This window comes from Diuraphis noxia, unplaced genomic scaffold, assembly GCF_037042655.1.
Source record: "Diuraphis noxia isolate RWA-SAM2 unplaced genomic scaffold, SU_Dnox_SAM2 contig0004, whole genome shotgun sequence".
Lineage (NCBI taxonomy): Eukaryota > Metazoa > Arthropoda > Insecta > Hemiptera > Aphididae > Diuraphis > Diuraphis noxia.
The window spans coordinates 61,139,916-61,167,827 of NW_028301714.1; the positions used below are offsets into that span (position 1 = coordinate 61,139,916).

The 27,912-nt window shown below is 28.3% G+C and overlaps 2 protein-coding genes across 2 annotated transcripts; both read left to right on the plus strand.

The window, feature by feature from the left end:
- Positions 1-6,690: 6,690 nt before the first annotated feature.
- On the plus strand, positions 6,691-7,845 carry LOC149056290 (uncharacterized). Its single transcript, XM_089226548.1, has 2 exons — positions 6,691-7,485; positions 7,552-7,845. The coding sequence occupies exons 1-2, from the start codon at positions 6,832-6,834 to the stop codon at positions 7,843-7,845; spliced, it is 948 nt and encodes a 315-aa protein (XP_089082674.1). The 5' UTR covers positions 6,691-6,831.
- An 11,155-nt stretch (positions 7,846-19,000) lies between these two features.
- Positions 19,001-27,381, plus strand: LOC107168744 (TRAF-type zinc finger domain-containing protein 1-like). Its single transcript, XM_015518251.2, has 10 exons — positions 19,001-19,502; positions 23,436-23,628; positions 23,688-23,877; positions 23,943-24,212; positions 24,635-24,828; positions 24,893-25,147; positions 25,310-25,454; positions 25,754-25,961; positions 26,441-26,571; positions 26,637-27,381. The coding sequence occupies exons 1-10, from the start codon at positions 19,456-19,458 to the stop codon at positions 26,678-26,680; spliced, it is 1,677 nt and encodes a 558-aa protein (XP_015373737.1). The 5' UTR covers positions 19,001-19,455; the 3' UTR covers positions 26,681-27,381.
- Positions 27,382-27,912: the final 531 nt, after the last annotated feature.

Below are 27,912 nucleotides of genomic sequence, written 5' to 3' on the forward strand. Positions count from 1 at the left end.
TGTACGGTGTCTGGAGTGGTAGACGTATAGCCTTGTGCACGTTCCATGTTTCAGGTGGATACAATGACTTATTTCGTCTGAATTTTGAAACCCCGACTTTTCTGTATGTTCCAGTAACATATGTCGCATCAAAATAGTCAATAAAATCAATACTATCGGATGCACAAATTAATGTTTGCTTCGAAAAAAAAACTCTCAGTACGTATGAAGAAATGTTTACTGTAATTCTTAATAAATGTTCCGAAAATAATGTTTATCCCGACCCTAATAAGATGATTAACATGGATTTCGAACGAGCTGTAATGTAAATTTTTACTTTCAATTAAAATATGAATGGATTAGGTAAAAACGTTTTTTTCCTCTTTTCATTTATTATTAATGCCATTTAAAAATGTTTGCCAAAATGTTTGCGGTCATCATTTCAAATCATTATCAGGCCACAAAACTTTTCTTTTTTTTTGTGATGGGAGGGGGGTCAAGCGACCAAAAAAATTGTAGAATATTTGTATAGTTTATTTAATATAATTTTACAAAAATGTATAAATATATATAATTATGTTGAAAATATCACAATTATTATTGTTACTATTTTTGTCTAACTATTTGTACTTTTAATATATTAAAATGTATTCTTATTATATGGTTACCATTGGTATATTTATACTTAGTATATAAATTTACAAATACTAAAATACCTAACCTAACCAATCCACTTTTTTTCACGGCACTCAAAATATATATAGCTAGTTTAATAAAATCTATAGTTTATTGTATGGAAACCCTTGCTCATAATGGCACAAGTGTTATACACAACAGTTATATATAAAATTAAATAAAACATTAGCAATTAGCATTTATTTATTTATTTAATACTGAAAAACATAAAATATATTTAGCATAAAACAATTAGATGTATCGATGTATGTATTTATTGTTGGTAGGCCAAAGAAGGCATTTAAAAAAAAGTTCGTGCAAATGTATATGCTGCATTCCCCCCCCCCCTTCCAAATAATGTCACTGTGAGGCTGTGATAGATTTTGAAAAACGTCGTCTTCCATCTAAAAATGATTGACAGTGTTTGCCTTCGTATCTAATATCCTAATAAAGTAATGAGTACTACCTTTCTTAAAATACCTTGGCTAAACATATTTATTTATTTGGAGTCTAAAATAGTGTGAATTCGATGACGAAAATTTCATATGAAAATTGAAGAATGATATAAAAGTGTTAATATTTCTTTTCATTTGGGCAGAACGAAATAAATTGTAGAATTTGTTTTTAGTGTTAGATGTTATTTGTTATTTATTATAATTTATAATTTATTACATATAGTAATAAATAATAATTATATATATACTATTGTTACCATATCAACGGGTCGAGTGTAGATTGCCGTCATTCATCTGTCTTAGAGATAATATGGCAATGACATAATATAGTGAAATGTAATAATTTTAATAATGTATAAAAGTAATATAATTGTGTTTTAATTGCGTTTCAATTGCGTTTAAATTGCTGTACATTACATAATATTATATATTATGATACAATGTGTGGGATAACGCGTCTGAATGTTACCTTCTGTACCGAATTATTATAACATGGATGATAATATTATGATTTACGATGTATATTATACTGGTACTATTCGACAATTAGCAGACTGCAATTATCACAATAATATGTATAGGTACATCTTATTAATTATTATAAGTAGGTACAGCGGAGTACTGACATGAGGGGATAACTCTTCTCTATCACCGTCCCTATCCCAAAATAATGACGGAAAACTAAAATATACTAATATATTGCTCAGTCAGGTATCTACAGCACTGAATGTAGTTCACATAACTAAAGCCATTAAGGCTATACTCATTCTAGATACGGGGGTTAACGCAACCAAACATTTCTGGATTTGGGAAGAGGTTTTTCAAAAACTTTCATAATATTTGTGTTTCTGACAAATGCACCTTGGTATGTACCTAGTAATCATACAATCCATAAAGACCTGAACATTCCAACTCTTCACAGTTTCACAGCCTCGCTTCAACACACTATAAAAAATGTCATTCTAAAACAAATAATCATCCAAAACCGCTAATTTCTAACCTCTCCTCTAAGACTCTTCCGGAAAACACTCCCCGTCGACTAAAACGAAATTGGCCTCGTGATTTACTTCGCTAAATAAAAAAAAAACCAGTTTGAAGTAGTGTCAATGGACGCACTAGTCGCACCATTCAGTCAAGCCTCCAAACCGGGTAATAAAAAATCTCATATTTACTTATTGATTTATTATGTTACAGATTGTAAATATATTTATATTATAAAATAAAAAACAAAAAAAAAATATTTGTGTAGTTAATCGTTGTATGGTATAATATATTAGCATATATAACTTACATCCTTGCACTATACCATGCATGGTGTAGACGTGGTCACGTAAAGTTAAATGAAATGTTTAACAAATAGGTACTAGGTAACGAGGTAACCTGTTAGCGAAATGTCGTTACTTATATGTTACATTTTCTAATTCCATATTTAATATTTAAACATACCAAACATGACACAGTACAGTTGTGGAAATATTATATAGATTATTATAGGCCCTTGCATACCTATTTCGATTTTTTTTTTTTATTTGACATAGTCAATTCATACAAATCAGCTCAATAAGTTTAAATGATAAGAGTAATGTAAAACATGGATGATTTAAGTAGCCACTACCCATTAGCGACTCTTGATTAATAATTAATAATTATTTTTTTTTATTTAAGAAAATATCATTTAACCAAATCTGATTGAATGGAGTAGAAGAAAACACCTGAATGTATATTATTTGTACAATATAGTGAACCTGTTATATTAGACACGTATTAAATGATGTCACAGAAATGCGGTAAATCCTTAAAGTAATTAGATATTTAGAAACATTAAAAATTCAAATAATATAAGTAATTTAAATATTATTTTAGTAATAAAATGGTCAATTATTTTTAACAGAGCCGTTAGTTGAATTGAAATTATAATAAAAACACGATGTGTTATGGATGAATGTTGAAATTTACTATAAGTTATTGGTCACTACTGCTATAGTGCTATGTACCTATATATATATATATATATATATATATATATATATATATATATATGATAATGGGATTATAGTAATAATGGAGTTTCTATATCCCCACCATAAAATAGTGAGCGAAGATCATAACACATATTACTATGTAAATGGTTTTTAAATCAATATTTACATTATTATACCTACATAGTATACAAAATGCAAATAGTTTATTTAGGTCAAAGTTTTTCACAACTACAGTTAAATGAAAGATATTAAACACTCCATTACTTGTACCTATGTTGTATGTATATGTAATTAAATAGTACCTATAAGTTATTAAATTAAATCAATCTAATAACCCTAAAAACAGTTTAAACTCGTTTTAAACTCTTGTGACTTCAGAAAAAAAACATATCGAATTATATACGAATAATGTGTATATTGTATAATATTATTCCTAAATAATAATTTAGTACTCAAATAGCTATATATGTTTAAAAATATATTATTATATAATTATATATAATTCATTTTGTAATAGACTTATAGATAAAATTAAATAGATTTATTTTGGACAACTCTTTTGCAATGAACATCCTGTAATGGCTTATCTGTGGTTTGGACTTTTCAAAAATTTACAATTATACTTAGGCATATCGCTGCAGTGTCCTCAAAGGAAGGAAAGCTAAACGGGACTATATATTAAACATTATTTTCTAGTTCAGTTGGTAATACAAAGATATATATATATATATATATATATATATATATCTAATACAAAGATAACATTATTTACATACACCTTACATTTACGATTTACATACAATATATATAATAGTTCTAATAAACTGTTATATATTACTTTAGTATATAATATATATACTATACTATATAATATTGCGAGTTATACACCGTAATTTTTTATATTTTTCAAATTTACTTGTATATTATAATAGCTACATTAAAGATTAAAACCAATAGATATCATTATTCAAAAATTTACAACTGTTGCAATTGAATTAAATTTTTTTTTGATCGGTTCCAATTAATATTTTTCCTTTTAAGGTCATTCTTAATTAATTATATTATTATTCAAATTAAATACACTACGAAAGAATATTGAGTCTTGAAAACGAACAAAAATTACGACTGACAAATAAAAAAGAATTCGTATAGATTTCAATTATATATTATATTTAACCCATAATGCCGACTCAATGAGATCAATTTATTATTAAATATATTGAGCCATTTGTGTGTCTTTTAAGGCAACGAATCAAAATCGCACCATGTAACTATATAGCAGATATATAAAATATGTCTTAAACATAATGAACACTCTATTAAAGATAAACTTATTATAATATTACATTATTATTGCGTATAATGCACGTACGTTGATAATACTGTACGACAATATGACATATATATTTGAAAACTGACTTTTTGGGATTCATGAAACATACTTTTGGTAGAATGATAGGATAAATAGGTATTTTATTTTTTTTTTTTATCAATGCATTTGCATACACATAATAATATCGGTGCGGTTGAGATGTTGAGTGATGACCGTGTCCACATGAACAAACATTATCATATAGAACAGCGGTTCTCAAACTGTGGTGCGCGAAAGACTCCATGCAGAGGTTAAAGTGGGAAAAAATTCCAGAGGGGACTAATGTTTCCAAAAAGTTTTAAGCGTTCCATATATAGTTTTATGTATAATGTATAATGTATAAAATCCTAATTTATTAAAGGGGACGCTTTTTAACCGCCGTCAGAGGTAAGGGGACTGAGTCCTCCTGCGTCCACCCCACTTTAACCCCTGACTCCATGGTGGTACGTGAAAGGCCGCATGGTGATAGGATGGAAAATTAAAAACAAATATTAGATTCTTAGCGTAGCGATGATTTTACTATGCCATGTGTTTTTTTTAAGATTTAGATAATAAAGGTTAGATTTCACGGAAAATACGTCAATAAATAAGATATCGTATAGGTATAATCGTTGATATTGTCGTTATTTTTAATCATCAGAGGTACGCGACTGATTGATAATATACTTCAGTGGTATGCTAAAAAACACTAGTTTGAGAACCGCTGGTATAGAAGATTGAACATAGGTATAATTATGTGTTTGTTTACTATATATTTAGACATTTTACTGTATGAATAATTATTGATGTTACCGGCAGTATGGATAATCCGGTGTTTTGTGAAATGCCTAGGCATTATATAAAATGCCAAAAATCACTCGGAAATATGCACAATACGAGCTTTGCCTAGGTATTATGTATAATGCCAGAAGTGGAATAGGAAATATGATCAAAATAAACAAAATTGGGTATCGCGAAATCTGCGCTTTACCTATTCACCAACGACTTTACTTATCGTTTATTGTAAATGCGTGTGCCGCCGCGTGATGTGCACGATTGCCACGATTTGACACAATAAAGATAAGAATCTTAATCTTTATTGCATCAGATTCATACCCTACTATAAAAATAATAATTCTGACGAACTATATTGAACATATTTTTATTATTTTATCGTCATTTTCGTGTCTCGTCGCGGTGTGAACTAAATTGAACATTCTTACTTTTATTCTTTTATCGTCATTCTCGTGTCTCGTAGCAGTGTGGCATTATTATGGATACGATTAATATGAAGTCAAATTTTTATAACGAACTACATAAAAACCGTAAAAATTTGGCTAATAATACTAGTTTTTTGTCTGATGAAAAATATAATGAATTGATAGAAATTATTGCAGAACTTAAAGCTGGACGTAAGAAAAAAGAACCTAAAGACTTCCGTTTAATCAAAAGGTAAACAATTCATATTAGAAAAAATACTTAAATTCAGGCCTTAAATTTAAAAAAAAAAATATATTGTTTTCTCGTTATTTTAACCGAGGGCTGGGGCTGGGATTTTGATGCAATGTCATCTTTTTTTCTGGTGTTTTGAAATTATTTTTTTATTCGTTAAGTAATTAATTATTTGTTAAAAAATCATTAATTTGTAAATTTTAAATAAATAAAATATTTTCATGATTTTTCTACTGCATATTATATGGCGTATTTCGATACTTTTTAGTGCATAGAAATCCGCACCTTTGAAGCCCTGCTTAAAGTACTTTTATAAAATACAGCCATCTATTTTTTTATTTAGATTTATTTTAATTGATTTATTTCTGTTATCGTAGGTATGATATGCTGGTTGTACAAGGAAAAACGAAACTTATATTCCCTGTAAAAGATGACAATGTTGTTCTGTATTATGTGCCAACCAGTGAGCTATTTGATATATTGCAAGCCACACATGTATCAATAGGACATGGTGGGCGTGATCGAATGATCAAAGAACTTGGTTATAAATATAAAAATATAACACGTAATGATATAGAGACATTTTTGCATTTTTGTGAACCATGTCAACAAAAACAAAAAGGCTCGAAAAAAGGAGTGGTAGTTAAACCAATAATATCTCCAGACTTTAATTCCCGATGCCAAGTTGATTTAATAGACTTCCAGTCTCATCCTGATGGAAAATTTAAATTTATTATGGTGTACCAGGATCACCTCACTAAATTTGTTGTTCTCAAGCCCCTCGAATTTAAACGGGCTGAAGAGGTAGCCTATAATATTATAGATATTTTTACGTTGCTTGGAGCTCCTACTATTTTGCAGTCTGATAATGGACGAGAATTTTCAAACCAAATAGTGTCTAATTTAAGAAACATGTGGCCCGAATTAAAAATAGTACATGGCAAACCGAGGCACAGTCAATCAATCTCAAGGTAGTGTAGAACGTGCAAATCAAGATATTGAAAATATGTTAACAACGTGGATGCAAGATGAAAAAAACCGACACTGGAGCGAAGGACTTCGATTCATCCAGCTTATGAAAAACCGAGCTTATCATTCTGGTATTAAAATGTCTCCATATGAAGCTTTATTTGGCTGCAAAATTAAAATTGGTCTAAACACTTCAAATTTACCACACGATGTAATAAGTACGATAGAAAATGAAGAACAGTTAGCTGAATTAATTACAGAACAGTCACAAAATGTCGAAAATGAAGTATCAGCTGACACAGAACATATCACAGAACAACCACAAAATATTGAAAATGAAGTAACAGAAACAGAAAAAATTACAGAACAACCACAAAACATCGAAAATGAAGCATTAGATACAGAACAACAATTAGCTACCACTATCAAATTAAATAACGAAAACGCCAATGTCATGCGAACTAGAGCCAAAGAAAATCTTAAAAATCAAGCAAAAAAAATGATGGCGTGGTCGGATAAGAAGCTATTACCGGTGGCAATTCATTCAACTGTACGTGTTCCAGTTCCTGGGGTAGATAAAGGACGTTTAGATGCAAGAAGTATACTGGCAATTGTTTTAGAGGTAATAAATAAGTTTAAAATTTATGCATTTAATATTAATAACTATAAGGTATTTTATTTTTTTTAGATGACAAGTGATGGTTTTTATCGATTAGGAACTCGGGATGGAGTTCTGAAGCAGTTATATGCCAGAAGTCAGTTTACAGTATGTCAGAAAAAGCTACTACAAATTGACGAGGTTCCAATAGACACAGAAGTGGCATTACGAACAGTCGCAAAGGAACAGTCCACAGGAACTGGCCAAGGATTTTTAAAATGTATTTGTAAGACCATGTGCCAAAATAAAAAGTGCATTTGCCTTAAAAATAATGTTTTGTGCACCTCAAAATGTCATTTTTCTACAACATGTTGTAATAAGTAGTTATTAGTTTAAGTAAAATGTATAAATAATATTACTTAATAAAATAAAATAATATGTTATGAATATGTTATATTATGAAAAATTGTTTGTTACTTTGCCTAAAAAGAAATTGGCATTTTATATAATGCCTAGGTATTTTATAAAATACCTAGGTTATATGTAAAATAATATTAAAAATTATATGTTCTATTTATATTGCCTAAAATGGGTCAGCAATATGCATAATGCCTAGGTAGTTTCCAAAATACCTGAATTGTCTATATTGCCGGTAACATTGATATCATATTATATCAAATGTATAAGCACTCATAAAAATTTAATTTGAATTTCTGGTGGACATTTTTTTTGTGATAAAGATTGACAAACTTGTAAGGAATCTGGTATTACATTTTAAAATCTTAGATTTAATTTTTTATGAATTTCTATCTTAAAATAATTTGCAAATTTTTGTGATTATTACGTATTTTGTCAAAATTCAAACTTTGAATGCTTGTAAAAAATTTAAAATTTAATTTTTCAACTGCTATTGTAACAATATGTTAGGAACCTTGTATAAATTTTCAAGCTTTTCTACGAAACAAATAAATTTTTATCCATAATAATTTTAAAAAAAACTAATAATTTCATATATCTATAAATAGTTCAACTTAAGTAGAATTTTTTTGAAAATTGCCTGGTGGATAGAATATATTTATATAAAAATTCAGTGAAAATTTCAAGTATCTATGGTCATTTGTTTTAAAGTTACATCAAAAACAAAAATCGATTTTGTCGAAAACTAATATTGTGCGTAAAATGTACCGTTTTCCCCTTAATTTTTAGTTTGTTTATCCCAATTATTAAGACTTTTGACCCCCCCCCCCTCCCCCCCCCCAAAGTACCAACTAGATTCACTTTCTGATCTAACAAAGTACTGAAGTCGAAAATCGAAACAATTTTATTACCCCGAAACGTGATGACGACACAAAAAAAAAACACACACACACATCATGGTAAATTCAATACATTCCTCGCTCCGCTTATTAGAATCTAAAATTAATCACGAGAAATCGTCACATTTGACTTTTACCTTAAAGCAAGAAATACTTCCACCTATCATCCTAAACAAGAAGTTGCGGTTCCCGTACTTTTTTTCGGTGCTGTAAGTACCATAAAATAAACAATAAACAAAAACTCACTAATTACGTATTTTTAAAAAAATTGTTTTCATTTATTATATGAGCCATAAACCACAGTGTACAGTTCGGGAACCACTGCCTTATAGACAATATAAACATCATAAAATCCACTAGCTCCCGCTACTTAGACTTAATACTTGACCAACCCCTAATATAATCTGAGTAAATCAAATAAAAAGTAAAAATATCCTCTTTTTCCTCTTTACGCTAGGTGAAAATCTCTCTCCTATACTTACTCAGTAAGCATTCCAAACTTAACATAAAAACTCAGCTACTCTTCTACAAAACGCTATTGATACCTATCTGGACATACGGCATTCAATTATGGAAGATAGCTAAAAAATCAAATACAGTAAAACCTCTCTATAACGGACCCTCTATTAAACGGAATCTTCTTAATATAACAGAAAATGTCAACAGTCCCAATGAAAATAATATATACAATTTCTACCTCTCTTTGACGGAAAACTCTTTATAATGGAAAAATGTTTGGTCCCATGCGATTCCGTGATAGAGAGGTTTCACTATATAAAAATAAAATTCAAACCTTCCAATCCATAACTATAATAGCAAATACTCCATATTCTATATTTCAACTTTCAAATAACACTCTAAATACTGACCTAAGAATTAATACAGACACACAGTAGAAGTAGAGCGTAAAGCTATAACTGCAAAAATACTGTTATGTACCCAACGGCCAACACTACGTAGTTTAACTTAGAATAAAGGTAGTCTTTATGACTTTATGTTAAATATAATATGTTAATATATGTTAAATGGCTAGACCATAGGCGTAAATTGGGGGGGGGGGGGCTTAGGGGGACTTAGCCCCCCCTAATTTTTTTAGTCCTTAAGTCTTCTTTCAATTTTAATTTTTTGTTAGCAAAAATAATTGAATTTATTACGTCATGTCATAATTCCTAAGCAGGAAGCCGATAGGTATATATGATTATATTATGAACGCTTATGTTATAGATTTTGTATTCAAATAAAATTACAAAAGATTGAGCTAATATTTATTATTTTATAACGACAACGATAACGGGTTATGTACAAATATGTTTACGAGAAGTTCGAAGTATCTTGAATTACTATGCCTTAAGGTGGGTTTACACGTTCAGTTGAACTGCGCAAATCAATTTGAGGTATTTTTTTGCAGTCAGTTTGTGCAAATGAACTGAGTAAATTATTTAGGTTTAGACGTTCAGTTATTGACACAAATTTTTGTTCAGTTCTAAGTGTTCTAACTTGACACTGTAGCAAAAATGTCGTCGATTACCGAACAGGAACTCTCTATTCTCGCAGCGTGTGTAATTAAAAAAAAAAACAATTAATAAAAATATAATAAATAAAAAGAATTGGTTGTTAAAAAGACAACAATTTTCGCACGTAATTTTAATTGGTGAATTATCTGGAGAACCAGATGACTTCAGGAACTACCTTCGTATGAACGAAGAGACATACAGTTTACTATTGTCATTACTCATTAGTTTTTAATATCATTCAAAAACAAAATACTATTATGAGGAAATGCATAAGCCCTCGTGAAAGACTTACAGCAACTAGCCGAAGTTATACCGATCTACAATATTCAACTATAATATCAAAATCAGCCAGGGGCGTCCTTGTGGGGGGGGGGGCGAAAGGGGCGATCGCCCCCCCCCCCCCCGTAAGGTGACTGACTTGCATAGTAATTATTAGTAAATTTTATAATTTATATTAAATTATTTGACATTTATATAATATGAAATTTCAGTAATTTCACAATATTATCTTGTTATCAAAACACGTATTCGCGATCATATAGTATCATACTAGTATCTATAAACCTTGCAACTACTCCACATGGCCATGATAACTGATAAGCGTTGACAAAATAATAGACCGCTTTGCTAAAAATAAAAGAATTTTAGATTTTGTTTTATAAACTACTTATATTTAACTATTAATCAATAAAATAAATTTGTATACTATGATGACTATGACAATTTGTTTTTAATATTGTAACATTTCAGTGACACAAATATTTTATAGATAGGAGACTATTATAGTTCTAAATTACAAAAGTTGAAAAAAAAATGGTTCATCACTCAGTATCTGAATCCCATATTCTCATGTAAATTAATATTTATTTTTTTATTATTTCGCCCCCCCCCCCCCCCATAGCCAAGGTCTGGAGACGCCCCTGAAATCAGCACTCAGTAAAATTATTCCCGAAACATGTGATGCAATTTATTCTGCCCTTAAAGACACTTAAAGGTAAGGTAGATAATTAAAAGTTAATATCTATTAATAATATAATAACTATTTAGTTATATGATTAGAAATAATATAATATAAGTATAATATTATATAATATTTTAATATTGTAGGTACCTTAAAACACTTGATATAGAACATTAGCCAGCAGGTACAACAAACACAAATACTTCATATACAATTTAAAATGACAACTTGTTTTATTAAAAAATAAAAAGCTAGAATTAAAATAATATTCATACTGGGAAAACTAATTAAATACAATATATATTATATGATATTAAAATTACATTAAAATCAAATACAGACTTTTATAAATAAAAACAATTTTTGGATATATAATGAAAATATTAATAATAAAAAAGTGTATTGTATATGCCTATTATGTATTATATATTATAGTGTTAACAATTAATTATCTGGTGTTTTTTGTGTTTCTATGTTAACTAGTGGGTCAGAGTTGTAATGTATAAATGATTGCTGAGTATCGACTGAGGGACTTTGTTGTAAACTTGGATAATTTGGCACCGGTTGAAAATATTGATGATATTCTTGAAGAGAAAACGACTGTCTGAAAGGAGGTTGAGGTTGTGCCTGATATCTAGTTGATGATTAAAGGGAAGCTGAAGTATCAAAATATGGTTGATTTGGATGAATTGATAATGTGCAATGACGATTTAAATTCCCGAGTTCGGCTTCATAGTACCAAGGAACATAGGTGTAAATAGTGTTTGAAATTTGAGGGGGAGGCTCAAAATTGTTCATGTATAGTCGAATGTGGTGTAAAATCATTAGGTTTTTTTAGTAGGATTATTAGCTCTTCCGAAATTTGTTGCTACGCCTACTAATTAGGTAGGTAGGTATAAGTGACTTTTACTCAACATTCAACAATATGTCTAATTTAAAGTTTTATTGTATTCCCCATTTAATTAGTACTATAATATATGTAGTACATAATATTATAAATAATATTAATTCAATATTATGTAAATTTAAAATTATTATTTTGTCCAAAACGCACAGTTATCCGTTTACACGTATAGGAGAAATGTGCAACTACTATGACTGCACAGTTTTTTCTAGGCATCGCCTGAACTCACACGGTCCAAAATTTTGAACTGTACAGTCATACGATTTTCATTTACACATACAGTTAGTTTGCGCAAACTTGAGTTCATGCAGTCCGTTTGCGCAGTTTAACTGAACGTGTAAACCCACCTTTAGCGTCTATTAATATCACTAATCAGCGAAATCACTATATTGTATAATAATATGTTTGTAAAAACCCAATACAAATAATAAGCTGTTACGATTACGATAACTGATTACTGATGCCTTTATTTAGTATGCTACTATGAATGCTACCACGGTAAATGGTGAACACCACTAGAACTAGTAGAATTAATCAGTTATAGATGAGCAGTCGATGTTTTTTTCTGTGGTAAAAGTTTAATTAATTAACTATTAATTGTATTGGGAGTTGTGAGTTTATGACCATGAGTAAACAACGTGAATGAGTGTTTGATATTTTCAATTTAAAAAAACCTACACCAGATAACTTAACTGGCTTAAACAAACCTTAATTAAAAAGTATTTCGGATACCTAATAATGATTCCGATAGCGTTGGCGTTGATTCACGTGTTTAAATGCAACCGACTATGCATCTACTACTGCCTACTACAAAAATACTAAAAAATAAAAAAATGATTGATCTTGGCGATTTGCAAACTGGTCCAATAAGACCAGTTCTAAAGGTAATTATAATAACTTTATAACATTACATAGTGTAATTTGGATTAGGTACTTATTATTAATGTTTAATAGAAACTAATCAAATATTTTTAAATGCTTTTTCAGTCTTACCCTTTGACCAAATTTGGAAATCAAAAACGCAATTTTATTGCTTCATATTTTAACGAACATGATTGGCTAGAATACAGCATACAAAATGATGCTTTATATTACTTTCCGTGTCGTAACTTTGGTGCTACCGATAATAATATTTTCAAAAATTGGCTTTAGAAATTGGAAAAAAGTAATCTTATTTTTAAAGCTTTTAACATATAGTTTGATTTATTTGTTTTAATGATTATTAATATTAACTACTTATTATATTAGTAGTTATGCCAGTGCTAACTTTGTTTCTAATTATTGTAGTTGAGTGGGTCTAGAGGTGTCATAGGAAAAAAACAGAACAAGATTAAGCTCATTGTGGTGAAAATTTTGATGTAGGTGGTGTGGGGGGGAGGACAAAACTCGGGCTTGTTCTAACGTTCAATGGATGAAACTTATAATTTATAATCGTAGGCCGTAGCTCCCCCTTCTAGCAAGCCAAATTTACGCCTATGGGCTAGCTAGACGCTGGTATGTAGCCATGTAGGCGTCTAATAATCTCTTTTTTTGCTTATACGCGACAGCAGGGCGACTGGATATATCATCGGTCTTGTCAACTATTCAGTCCAGTAACCTACTAATTCGAGTTAAGTAGTCTGCTTACAAAGAATAAATAATTATAACTTATAGAGTTAGTAAAGTATAAATATATTATTATATTAATTTAAAGTGTGTATTATTTTTTAAACAGTCATCTAATATACAGAACATCATTTGGTTTTCACCTAATACTATACAGAGAACGGAAAAACAAATTGTCGTTTTTCGGATATAACTGAAGACACAAAATAAAATATAACGCAGCATCACAGTCCATAAACCGTGGTGCTTATAATAATACTATATACATATAGGTACGTTTCCACTCACGACTAACCAACCACTGACTAGGGTCGGTTAAATTTGAATGCAATGATAGGTATCATTGTATACGAAAAACGATTCTGAACGGAGACGGTTTATCTAGGATATATTATATAGATTATTAAAAATTTTCAAATCTTAGATTTAAAAATAAATTTTTTTATGAATTTCTAGCTTAAAATAATTTGCGAATTTTCGTGATTTTTACGTGTTGTCAAAATTTAAATTTAAATGCTTGTAACAAAAAAGTGTGACTATGCATTTCTTTTATTTTTCAACTGCTATTGTAAAAATATTTTAGAAGCCTTGTATTAAATTTTCTTTAAATGATTTAATTTTCAAAATATTTTGACTTCTTTTGAGATATTTATAGACAACTGAAATTTTCAATTTTTCTGAAATTTTAGATTCTGAACGAAGTGATGAATGTATTGATTTTACAATGATGTGTGTTTTTTTTTTATTTTTTGTTTTTGTGTCTGTGTACAGCATAACTAGTCGAAATAATGCTTCGATTTCAAACTTTGGGGGTGGTTTCCGGTGTAAAAGTGAATATCCTTGGTGCATTATAGAGGTCAAAAGTAAACATTTTCCAACAGCTTTCAAAAAAATCGAGAAAAACAAAAAAAAAAAAATGACAGAAAAACGGTTAGGTTTTCAATTTTACTATACTATTACTACTATATTACTACTTATACTTTACTGAGCTTACTTATAGTATAGTAAAATTATAATATGATTGACATGTATATTGTATACATAATATTCAAACATTATTCAAATACTAGACTAACTTTACAGTTAAAGTAATATCATACAACTATAGTAAAGTATAAGTAGTAATATAGATAATATATAATAATATTTATAATTTGAATGTTGTTTGTTTGTATATGATAATGCTATAACACAATACCTAATAATGTTTATTTAGATACCAACCTAATAGTTTTTCAATTATTTATGTAATGTATATAATATAATAATTATTATTTATAATTTTTCAATCTTTAATAGATAATAACAGACATGCATATTTTATATATAATATTCAAACATTATTCAAATTCTAAACTTACATTTATGATTTGGCGGAAAAGTGTATTGGGGGAAAAGGGAAAGGTACACTTTTGGCGGAAACGGGTAAGGGTAACTCCCAAAACAAATGCCCGTATGGCGTCCTATATAATAATAATATATAATAATATTATATAATAATATATAATGCCTTGTTTACACGTGACGAGTACTCGGCTGTGTCACTCGTTATGTTGCTCCGTCTTGGTAGTGGGGGTAGTCACTCGGCCCAGCGAATAGAAACTGTTTCTATTCACTCGCCCGCTTATTTTAATCGTCCGATTACTGTAGAGATGGGAATTATGGTTCATTTAAGTGATCCGATTCATTCAGATCAGGTCATCAAGAAGATCCGGTTCAAAGACCCGTTCGCGATCTGATAGGTTATTTTGAGCATATATTGAATCAGAACCATTGAACGGGAATATTATGTTCTATCGTCGTGGTTCCCAAACGGTTCGCGTCGTTCGTGTCGTTTGTGACATGAGTAATAAATAAATATAATAGTATAATAATAATATGATTCGGTGATTCGGGACACAGTGTGAACCAATACGGAAAAAAAATATCAGTGATCCGAATCACCTCAGTTTGGCGATCTGGATCACTCGTTCACTACTTTGAACCGTTCAATAAGATCCGTTCGTTCGCGAACGACACATCTCTAGAATTCTAGATTACTAGGCCGAGTACTGGTTCCTTGAGTTCACAGTGTTCACACGGGACAGAGCTCGGCCGAGTACTCGTCACGTGTAAACAAGGCATAAGTTTTATCATAGAATATTATTTAATATAAAATTAGTATCTATTCCTACCAAATATTTCAAAAATTTCAAAATTAACAGATTAATTTCAACGGGCTTTTCAGCTTTTGTACTCCAGGTCTAAGCCCCCCAGTGGCGTGGCGTGGGTATTAAAAAGATGTAAGCAGAGAATTTTTTTTTCAAAAGTGATTAGAATATAGGTACTATACCTAAATACCTAATTATAAATTATGTATAAAAAAATGTTATCCTTTAAAAATTTTTAATGAATCCATGTTATAAATTCGAGTCTTCGAGAAAATAAAGAAATTGAAGTATAAATACTTCAAAAGTCTATTAGGCGAATGACAGTGACAGTGTACGTAAAAACGACTACAGTCTACAACAGTACAACGCGTCGGGCTAGTGGCTACGTACTGGTCGGCACTCGGCGGTCGCTCCTAAGCTCCTTGTTTCTCGCATCTCGCGTAAGCATAATCAAATGTGCTTACAAACAATAGTTAAATACGTGACCCCCACTATGGCATTATAGACTATTCGAAAACAACAGTTGCGCGTAATCACTAATCAATTTCAGAATGTGATACACTGTCACAGACTTCTATAGAAGTCTGTGTACACTGTATATCGTATTATGAATTATGATAATACAAAATAGATTAAAAATAGACCTACAATCGATGATTTTCTTAAAATAGTATACAGCGTACGTGCGTACGACACAAATAAACAACAACAAAAACCACTACCAGCTATAACTTAAATATTTTATAAATAAAATTAAAATTTTAAAAATCATTTATTATCTATTGGTCGTGATTGATCAAATTTATTTTTTGTTTCATTTAAAGTGTAAGCAGTGCTTACAGTGCTTACATGCACGCTACCCCCTTGTGAGTGCCCTAGCTGCTATGATAGGTAATATGATATGTTTTGTATAATATTTTGAACTATGAACTAAAATGATGTAACATTCTAGTAGACATTCTTACTTCTAAGTTTAATATAAATCCATTTTTTTAATATTTTATTTTATAAAATAACATTTTTATAAGCAACGGAATTGTTCATCCTACAAATTTAACTATTTAAGGGTACCTAATAATATTGTCCAGAGATCTACAAACAGTTATTTTTAGAGTAATTCATCAAGTGTCTTAGATTTGGCACAAAATTATAATTATTAAATGCTACCAAAGCATTCGGAGCTTATTTCAAAATTATATATAAAATAATAAAATATCATAAAATTCACCGCGTATAAGAATTTTAAAAATTCTTATACGCGGTGTGCCGGTGTCATAGGTTATGTTATATTTACATTTGATAATAAATCAATATTCACTTTAATAGTTAAGATGGTAATCGGAAAAAAAAATCCCCGGTAAATAAAATCCCCAGAAAAAAAAATCCCCGGAAAAAAATCCCCAAAGCAACTATTTAAAAAAATACATAATTATAATAATATACCTAATTAGTTTATTAGACTATTAGAGTATGTATATTAGTTGGTAACTATTTCAGGTACTTCTAGGTATTTTTGGTACTAATTCATTAATAGGTACCTATCGAAGCCTATGATAAAATATTGTTATCGACAATAATTTGTCGTGCTATATATTATTCGTACTGTCGCCGTCGGCAGTTTGCAGAAAGTTTCTTTTAAATCGCAACAATTTTCGCTCATGTTATGAACGAAATTGGAAAAAATTCTCTAAAAACTAAGAAAATGCACTAAAATCGTCAAAAATGGCCTAAATAAATGGCAACAATTTTTTTACCTACCAGCTTAAAATATAACTAGGTTTATATAAAATTAATTATGACAAAATAATTAAAATTTGAGAACATATTTATAACACATAAATATATAAGTGTCCTAACTATATTATGTAAAATTATTAAATTAAAATAAATCTTACCATTTTTATCGGTAGAATGATTGTGTTCATGGATCTCCCTTGGATTACTATTTTGATACGATGTTTTTAAAATAGCTAAACATTTAAATATACTATATTTTGCACACCTCCATCTCTTGAAAAACGTACAGTCTTTTTGGTGTACATAACTATAACCATTTAAGCAAATTTTATCGTTCCCTTGATTAGATTTAACGATTTCCATAGTCGCACAGCACACAAATTAAAGTTACTTAACAGGAACTGAAGATGTACTAACCGTAACCGTTATAATAACGTATTGATAGACGTGTAAATAATTATTTTATAACTTGTATTTTCCCAATTTCACATTTTATTGCCTTATGCAACTGGCAGCCCGCGAACCTTTTTTATATCAATTATATCTGTAAAATGCTTTCTTATTGCACACTAAATTTGTGGTATGAATGTGAACATTTTGGTCGGTAACAGTCATATTTATGTATTTATTTATACGTGTTCTTATTTATACATTTATATTTTATTATTTTATATTTTTTTCATACTTAGTACAACTTTGAATTTTTAAATATAAATTTTGTAAATGCATATTTGTTGCATATTTCAATGATATATATATATATTAATTAATAATATAGGTATAAAGATATAATATAAGATAATATAATTATTTTTATTATTATAATTTAATACTAATTAGTTGCTTTGGGGATTTTTTATTATCATTATTATTTTTTTCCGGGGATTTTTATTCCGGGTTTCGTTAAGATAACAGAGTAAAATGGATTTTTCTGAACTTGAAATTTTCTGAAATTTAGGCATTAGTAAGACGTAGATGATACTCGTGGATGCGGATATACATCTATATTATTATTAATGGTTATTATTTATTTATTAGTTATTACTTATCACTAATTAATTACCATATTATTAATTCTACGGTGGTATCTGAATCATTAGATATATAAATAATAAATATTATATTAATTTGCAGTAATCACAAAATTTCTGAACAATGTAGCGTAATATATTATCCGAATTTCATAATTTTCAAGTCGTTATTTCAGTACGTCGCTCTACGGAAATCTCATGGAAACATCAATTTTACATTTTTAAATTACGATAACAAAATATAATAAAAAAATCGTTTGAATCTGTAATACATTGATTAGTGATTAATGGCAACCTTATTTTTCTAAATATCTAAATCATAGACAGTCTAGGTACGACAGCATATTAATATATTATACTATTTAAATAGAATTTGACTTTGATTGACTAGGATTAATTGTTGTCATTTGTTGAAAAAAATAAATATTTTCAAAACATTCCAAGATTCCAACAACGAGCTCACATTACCGTCTACCGGCCTAACCTATATAGTAGCGTTTTCGATTTATTCTTATCTATTGCAAATTGCAATGTCTCAATGTCTACCCGTTCTTTATCAAAAACGAATTATATTGTGTGGGACTCTAAATTCTGAAGTCTGAAGTCTGAACTTCTGAAGTGACTAAACCAAGTGTGAATAATGTGAGTTGTGAAACGATGTTCCTGTGTACGTAGCTTACCCTGAAATAATAAAATCATATTAAATTTATATATTATCATAAATAAAAACACGACTTCGGAATTGGCCGGTAAAACGGTACCAGGACGATTTTAAAATGGACCCAAACGAAAACGATGAAGATACCAAATATTGTTTCAATTGGTAAGTTTCATTAAATTATAATTATAATTGTCTAAACGACCATTTTGATTTTTAGCTTTATTGTGTGTGTGTGTTAAAATGCATCAAACCCGAAATTCCACCATAAATATCAATTGGTTTTATTTTAACTTGGTCTTAACTTAACTTAATACTCGACTTAATATGTCTAATAGCCTTACAATTTTGAATGCTACTTTAACAGTCGGCATCATGATTCTTGGCACAATCATTCTGTTAGCATAGTACAGATATACCATACTTCTTTTCAGTATTCACTTCTAATCGTATTGAAACTAAACAAAAATGTCTGTATTCCTTAGGTAGTTAATTTACAATCTCCATGTTTTTTCCTTTCTATACAAATTATCAATTTTATGTCTACAAATGTTGTGGACTATAATACATAACATATTTATTTAAAATTTCAGTACTTAGTATCCATGTAGTGTAGATAGTTAGAAATTATTATTATTCATTTATGATATTGATACCTATATCACTGACTTTTAATCCAAAATGCAAATATTTAAGTTAATTATAAGTATTTTATTCAAAATTATAGATGTTTTAAGAGCTTAAATTAATCCAACAATAATCCAATTGAATATTATCACTGAATACCTAGTTTTTATTTTTATTTTAATTGGTCATATGGGCCATTTTTTTCATAGCATATACTTAAAAATAATAGATGAGGTGGAATTAAATTTTGTAAAATGTACTGATATAAACTAACTAAGAACTTAGTAAGAATATAAATTAAATGGATTGTATCAAAATTCTGAAGTACAATAATAAAATAATATTACCTATTGTAACTAGCCACTATAGCACTATTACATTTTGCTGTATGGTTCTTGATACTTAAATAGATCACCATATTTGGTAATGAAGGCTTAGTATTAGTACTTACAATAATAATTCAATAGTTATCTGAAATCATAAGCTAAATTTATATTCAATTATAAGGAAAATCATTAATGATATGATAATAAGAAAAGCATTTTGGTAAATAGGCTTTGAATTGTTGTGTTTTTCCTAAAATTTTACTACGAATTACTGAGTCAACTTATATGCAATTTTATTTGAATTGTATTATTTTTAAGGAAACAAGCCACTACTATGACTAAATTTTTGAATAATCTAAGGTTAGAATTATTGAGAGTCTCCCATTATTATATGAGTAGATATCTAGAACAGACTGCAGAAATATTTCAACTTTTTCATTCCATGGCTCTTCCGAGTCTTCATGATATTTTTATGGCTCCCAATTTATTGGCAACTCTTAAAGAGGACGTAAGTGTGTAACATAACAAATTTTACGTTCAGCAGATCACTTTTAGATCTATTAGTTTAAAATGTTGAGTGAATTAACCTTTTTTAAAAATTAAAGGCAAGATTATTATCTAAAGCATCTCATGAGCTTTTAATTATAATTTAATTTTAAAGCGAGTAATGAGTATTTTAAGATATATTAACAATTTACAATTTTAAAATACATATAACTCGCTTTAAATTAAAATATAATTAAAAAGCCCATGTGATGCCCTAGATAATCTTACCTTTAATTTTATATGAAGTCAATTCACTCTTAATTTTAAACTATCGAAGTTAAGCATGATCATAAAATTTGCTATGTTACACACTTGTTAGACGGAGACAGCACATGCTGGTATAACATTCCCTTAATTAATGGTGAATCCTTGACAGATACAATACAAACATTCATTTTTATGACTATTACGATTGAACTTTGAACATTCATTATCACTTTAATTAAAAGTAATTCTATAGTCTATTGAATTCTAGTTCTCTGACTGCTCCCTTTGTCAAACCTAACCTAACCGGTATCCATATCTCTGGCCTATTATATTTTTTTTCCCTCTAGAAATTTGACAACAATGTATTACGTTTCTTAAAAACAAGCGTAGAAGAGTTTAAAATAATTGGCTGTATTAAGACATTGTTAATATCTATAATATAAAAAATAATTTTTGATATGTTCAGTTACTAATCATAATGGGGACGGAGTGGACAAGCGTTCTAAGGCGTACTATCGTAGGTTTGATCCTCAGTCACGGGCGGCGGCATCTCTCTTTGGGCAGTCACCGTGACTATATAGAAAGAGAAGCAACCATCCCCCACCTCAGAATGGCATAAACCTATGGGTGCCGACTAGAAATTCTACCAAATTAGGCTTCTGAACTAGACTTTCGTACTTACTCCTGGACATAGCGCCATATGAAAAAAAACTAATCATAATTCTTTACTTACGATTGATTTTTTATTGTACATTTTTACATACTCCAAATTATGTATGTTTGTGATAAAATGACTAAAAATATTTAAAATCATAATAACACATGAAAATTACTGAATATTATGTACTATTACTATTATCTTATTCATTAAACATTGCAAGTACTCAAGTACTGCAAATGAGTGTTTTTCTAGATGATCCATTCTATATCAATGTTATAACTTATAATATTGTAGTATTGTATGATTGTGCAATTACACCTCTTAATATTTACTTAGATTAAACAATATGTTTTTTTCATTTTAATTCCTCTCAAGAATTTAAGATTATATTGTATTAAATTTGAAAACATTAAATTTGCATAGTAATTTGATAGAAACCATTACAAAGTAAATAATAATTTATATTTTGATTTAAAACAAAATGATAATTGAATTTATATTGTTTGATGTAACAATAAATAGAAACTGTTGTTTCATTATGTTGCTAACTGTTTTTATACAAAATTTGTGAACCAAAATGTATTTATTATTTTTATTATAACAAAATTTAGATAGGTAGGTAAATAGCAAAAATTAAAATATTTAGTTATCAGCCCGTTTTTGTTGTAAAAATTATTTAGGTACCTAACCTACCTATCATTCCGGAAAATATACGAGTTTCTTACAGTTAATCATGGATATTTCCATATACACTTATCTAATTATGATTTATTACATCTAGTATCTATATTTATTTTTTTAAGTAATGTAATTTTGAACCATATGTTGAATAAAATTACTCCTTTATTGTAGTTTTTTTGTGCAATAGATTTTTAAACATTCTTTTGTATTAGCATTGAGTATTGATAGTATATAGTATAGATACTATCTATACTCAATAGTATTAGTTTTGTTTATTTCCCACCAATCATCTATGTTCATCAATGATCTATAGTTTGTAGGTATCTATGCTAAAAATCAGTATTTTCCTTACATGTCATATAAAATCTCACAAATTTGTTCTAGAGAAAATATAACTGATAGAATATATTAATATTTTATTGAGCAAACTGTATAGAGCTAGATTTTTCTGGTGCATTTAGAAATAAATCGGGAAACTATATTATATTTTATGGTCATGCGTACTTACTAATTAGTGCCCGACCACAGACAAGAGTATTGAATATTGATATGTTATTAATTGTGCCTATTTATCATTAAAAGGGTTTTCTATATATTTGATTTAACAGGATGAATTAAAAAAAAATATTTTCTATATGGATAAGTACCTACAATAAATGCTTGAATAAAAGTATCTTATTAATATTTTTGTTTCCATTATAAATTATTAATGATTATTTCAGGTTTTTTATTGTTTCAACAATACATTCATTCATAAAATGTACACATATAAATAAATATATATTCAACTATGTATACATTATCAATCTGAATTGCTTAAATAATTGTTGGTAACCTACTCCTCACAATATTGTTATACCTACCTATTAAATGTCCTATTTCTCTTCTGTCAATACTCACACACTCATACTAGTCATACTTAAAGTGTTACCTGAGCAACACTTAGACCTTATGTTACTATGCCACTGAATCTAATGTTCATTAGTATCACTCCTAATAACTAAATCATTAAATATTTTATATTCACAAAATATATTATTATTGTTTTAGTCGAAGAAATATTCCACTCATTAACCATGTAATGCACACTGCTTACTGTCACCGTAACCTGAAGCTTTGCATGAAATGTGACGAACCGTTCCTAACTTCAGATTATGAAGAGCATCAAAAAACCATGCACTCGATTATTTCATGCGATGCCTGTTCTGATAAATTTGAAGCAAAAGATTTAGAATCTCACAAAGTATGTTCTTTTAACGTTATTAAAATTCTGTTATTAATAATATAGGCTACATTATTTAGTTAAATGATTGTCGTCACCGTATGAAAACTTGTAACTATTGTGAGCTTGATGTAGAAGCTTGCTTGTTACCTGCACATACAGATATGTGCAGTAGTCGTACAGAACGTTGTAAAAGTTGTGGACAATTTATCATGCTTAAGTTTTTGGCTGTACACCAGGAAACTCATGAACGCAAAGAATTTATTAATGGTAAAAGGAAACATTGTGTTTTATTAGATATTTGCATTTTGTATTTACTATAAATTTGACTGTAGATGCTCAACCAGTAGTAGATGACAGTCCAAGCAGTTTGGCAGCATATCCACCATTAATAAAAAAAGTGCCAAACATTGCAGTAACTGCAAGACCTACAAGAACTACTAGTATGCCCACATTAAGACTAAATGAATCAACCATAACCAATCACAGGGTAATGCCATCTGTCAAACGCAACAATGATCAACCTCAAATTAATACTCATAGCAGTAATGATACCACGCACAAAGATCCAAAAAAGAATATGCCGATAGTAGACACTCCAAGTGGTAATAATTCGTTTAATTTTTCAGTAATAATTTAAAAAAAAAATTAATAATTAAAGTAATAAATCTTTTGATGAATATTTTTTCCAAGTATTTGATTTACAAAATATATAAAGATTGTTTCTTCTAGCATATCATCTTTGTATATTTTTTAAGAATTCATATTTTTAATTTTATTTAATGGTTACCTAAAGTTTGATAATTCTTTTAATAAGGGTTTCTTTTTTTCCAATTGGCATTATTTATTTTTAGTGGTTAATACTTTATTATATTTTTGTTGTTTCCATATGTAGTGATTTGGTTTGTTTATGAATAAAATGTATACATTTTAATATATTATGATCCGATGCATTAGTTTTATCCTATGCTATATTTTTTAATTATTCATTTGAATTATTAGAATTCAAACCAATTTGTTTTATTAGATCTTGATGATGATGATGATGATGATGAATTTCCTATACTTGGTGCTTATTCAATTCCTAATAACCATTCTGCAAATATCAATAACCATTTAACAAATGAATACAACCATTATAACGATACACTTGATAGTGTAAAACTACCATGCGAGTTTTGCTTAGAAATGATTGACTCTGAAAATCTTGTTTTGCATGAAGTAAGTTACATTATAACATTATTTACCTGGTAAGTGTTATTATTTTTCAACTGATATTTTGTAGACTGGATGCCGTCCAGATTTAGCAACATTTCATAATGTTTTGCAAACAAATAATAAAAATACCAATGGTGAGAAAGATATGTACCCAACACCACCTCATGACTTAGATACATCCAGCAGCAGTGGCGAAAGTGAGCTCAATTTAAATACATTGAGTTTAAGTTCTGAAGATGATAGTGACAAAATCAATGTTGAAAAATTGCCTTGTGAATTCTGCGAAAAATTGATATCCATTAAGAAGTTTTTAAACCATCAAGTAATTATTGTTTTGCCATTTTAATATTTTAATGAGAGATTGGGGTAATCCAATATTAACTTATACATTATATTATATTAATATAACATATTTAATCCAATAATGTAATTTGCTCAATAAGTTCCATTTCAGATTTTTATATTAATACAATGATTTTTCTAGTTGAGATGTGAAAAACTACATTTGGATTTATCTGTGATAAATAATTTTGATAAAGATGTGTATCCGCAACCTATTATGAATACTAAGTTCCCAAAATCGGTAAACTTACTTGAAACTCAGCGTAATCTATTCAAAACAACAACTGGTAATATATTATTAAACCTCATTGATATTATCTGATATAGTTTAATCTCAATAACCCTAATCATATAGGATTTATCTTTAGATTAGTAATTAGTTATTGGAATTTGAATAGTTCAATAAAATAAGTCTTAAAGACAATCATTGGAGTTTTTCTTTTCTGAATGTATAGTTCCATTTTTTCTACTATTTAAATATCGATTCATGGTTAGATTTTAGACTTTATTAATATTTGAAAATTTTATCATGTATACATATTTGCATTTATAGTATCTCGAGTTCTTAATTTTAACTCTATTTCAGCTCCAGCTAATCTCACTAGTAGAACCTTAATATTGAGGAACCCTGAAGCTAATGCTCAATCTTCTGCATCAACATATGATCCACAAATAAAACAGATACTACCACGGGTCAAACTAAATAGACAAAATCCAAGTAGGCCAAACATACCAATGGATAATCGTTATGTAAACAACTCTGCTCGTAACAACTATTTGCAGTTCATATCGAAGTAAGCTATTATTATCTAATCTTAAAATAATTGTTTCTAAAACTTTATAATTGAATATAAAAAATAATCTCAATGAACTTTAAAAAATGACTCATTTATATCAATAATCTGTCTATTAGGAGGTATGATATAATTATTTTTATTAAATTAAAAAAATTATTAACTAACTTTGTTTGAACAATACTTTTGTGCATTAATTTAAATGTTTGGTTAAATTGTAAATAAAGTTGAAGATTTTTATAAATTGAATCATAATATTTAAATGATAATGATAATTAGGTAAACATTATAAATTTTTATGTTATATGATATGAAAATTATTTAAATATAATAGCTGATTTTCAAATTTAACAAATTACTAATCGTTAATATTTGTATTAATACTGATTAATGACATAGCTTAAAATTTAGCATATTAATAAAAAATATTTATCTAATTGATTAAAATAATTGACTTATTCAATTTGCTTTTTCAAAAGTTCAAGATTAAATCATTCAGAGTTAGCTTCTGCAATTAACAGTTCTCCTGCATACCAAAACCCATCTAGTGGCGCTATACCAAAACAAAAAAATGTGAAGTCAAGCAATAACAGAAGAGTTGTAAATGACTGTAAGTAGATTAAAATGTCAATTAAATATGAATATAATATATTTAATATTGTCTTGTATTCGCAGTATCAAAGAAAAAGCGTAGAGATTCTGATTCATCGAGTGACTGAATGACATTCAGTCTCCTTCAGTTTTTTTTAAATAAAAAGACTATAAATAGTTAAATTTGTGTAATCTTAAGTTTTAAAAGTTCTTAATGACTTGTTTAAAACATACCCTTATATTTTGCTGTTTATAAGGATAAAAAAGTAAAATAAAATAATAAAAATAAATTAAATTATTTGCATTTATTATGTTTTAAATTAAGTTATTATTATCATCTCATATCTATGAGTTAACTTTTTTTCTTTGTTATAAAATATCATATTTATATTATTACTATTACTATTTATTATAAATATGCCAAATGTGATAACTATTGAATAAGAAATTGGAAATACATGGAGATTGGACAAATTACAAAATATACTAGAATGTTTCCTCGAGAGTTGGCCACAGGACCATCACAGAAGAACTTTCAGAAAAATAAATTGTATTTTGTTCAATAGTGATTGAACAATTATGATGGTTAATAACTGAAATACACAACTGATACTCCGTGGAATATTTGTAACTCTTCTACCTTTTACAATGTTAATTTGATAAATAATAATAAGAAATCTATAGAGAATATTACAAAATACAGTGTAATGTGAAGTCACAAAATATCATACATGGTGCCAACAAATATTGTAAAATCGAGGTCTATGATGTTAAATTAATTTGAGTTGTAAATTTTTTATACAAAAATATTATACTTAAATATTATTAATTGATTGTTGTAATTTTTAATATATTTAGATTAACATCAAACAAGAAGTTATCATAGAAAAGAAGCGAAGATAAATTATTCAAATAGTCAATAGATGTTATGCAACAAGCTAAAACTAGCTACAATTTGTTAGCTGAACCTATGTAAATGATAGCAGCATTTTACTAGGAAAATGTCTAAGCTCTTAAGGTACAAAAATAAAAAGATAATACATCAATGTAAAATCAACACATTCATCGTTTTGCTAAAAATCTACAGCATATTTAAATGCAACTTATAGGTTTTAGAACTTTTGCTGATCTGGTCTTTTTATATCAATGTGCAACCTGCACATAGGAAATGTTCACGTACCCCTTGATCTAATAACTTTTTTATTGCTTATAAAAGAAAAATATATGCATTGTTTTATGAAGAGAGCTTTTTATTAGGATTCTACATAATCATGAACATTAAGACATTCAATATTTATGAGGGAACAAATTATGTCAAATATTATTTATATTTTTAAAAACAATTTTTTGCTTACAATAA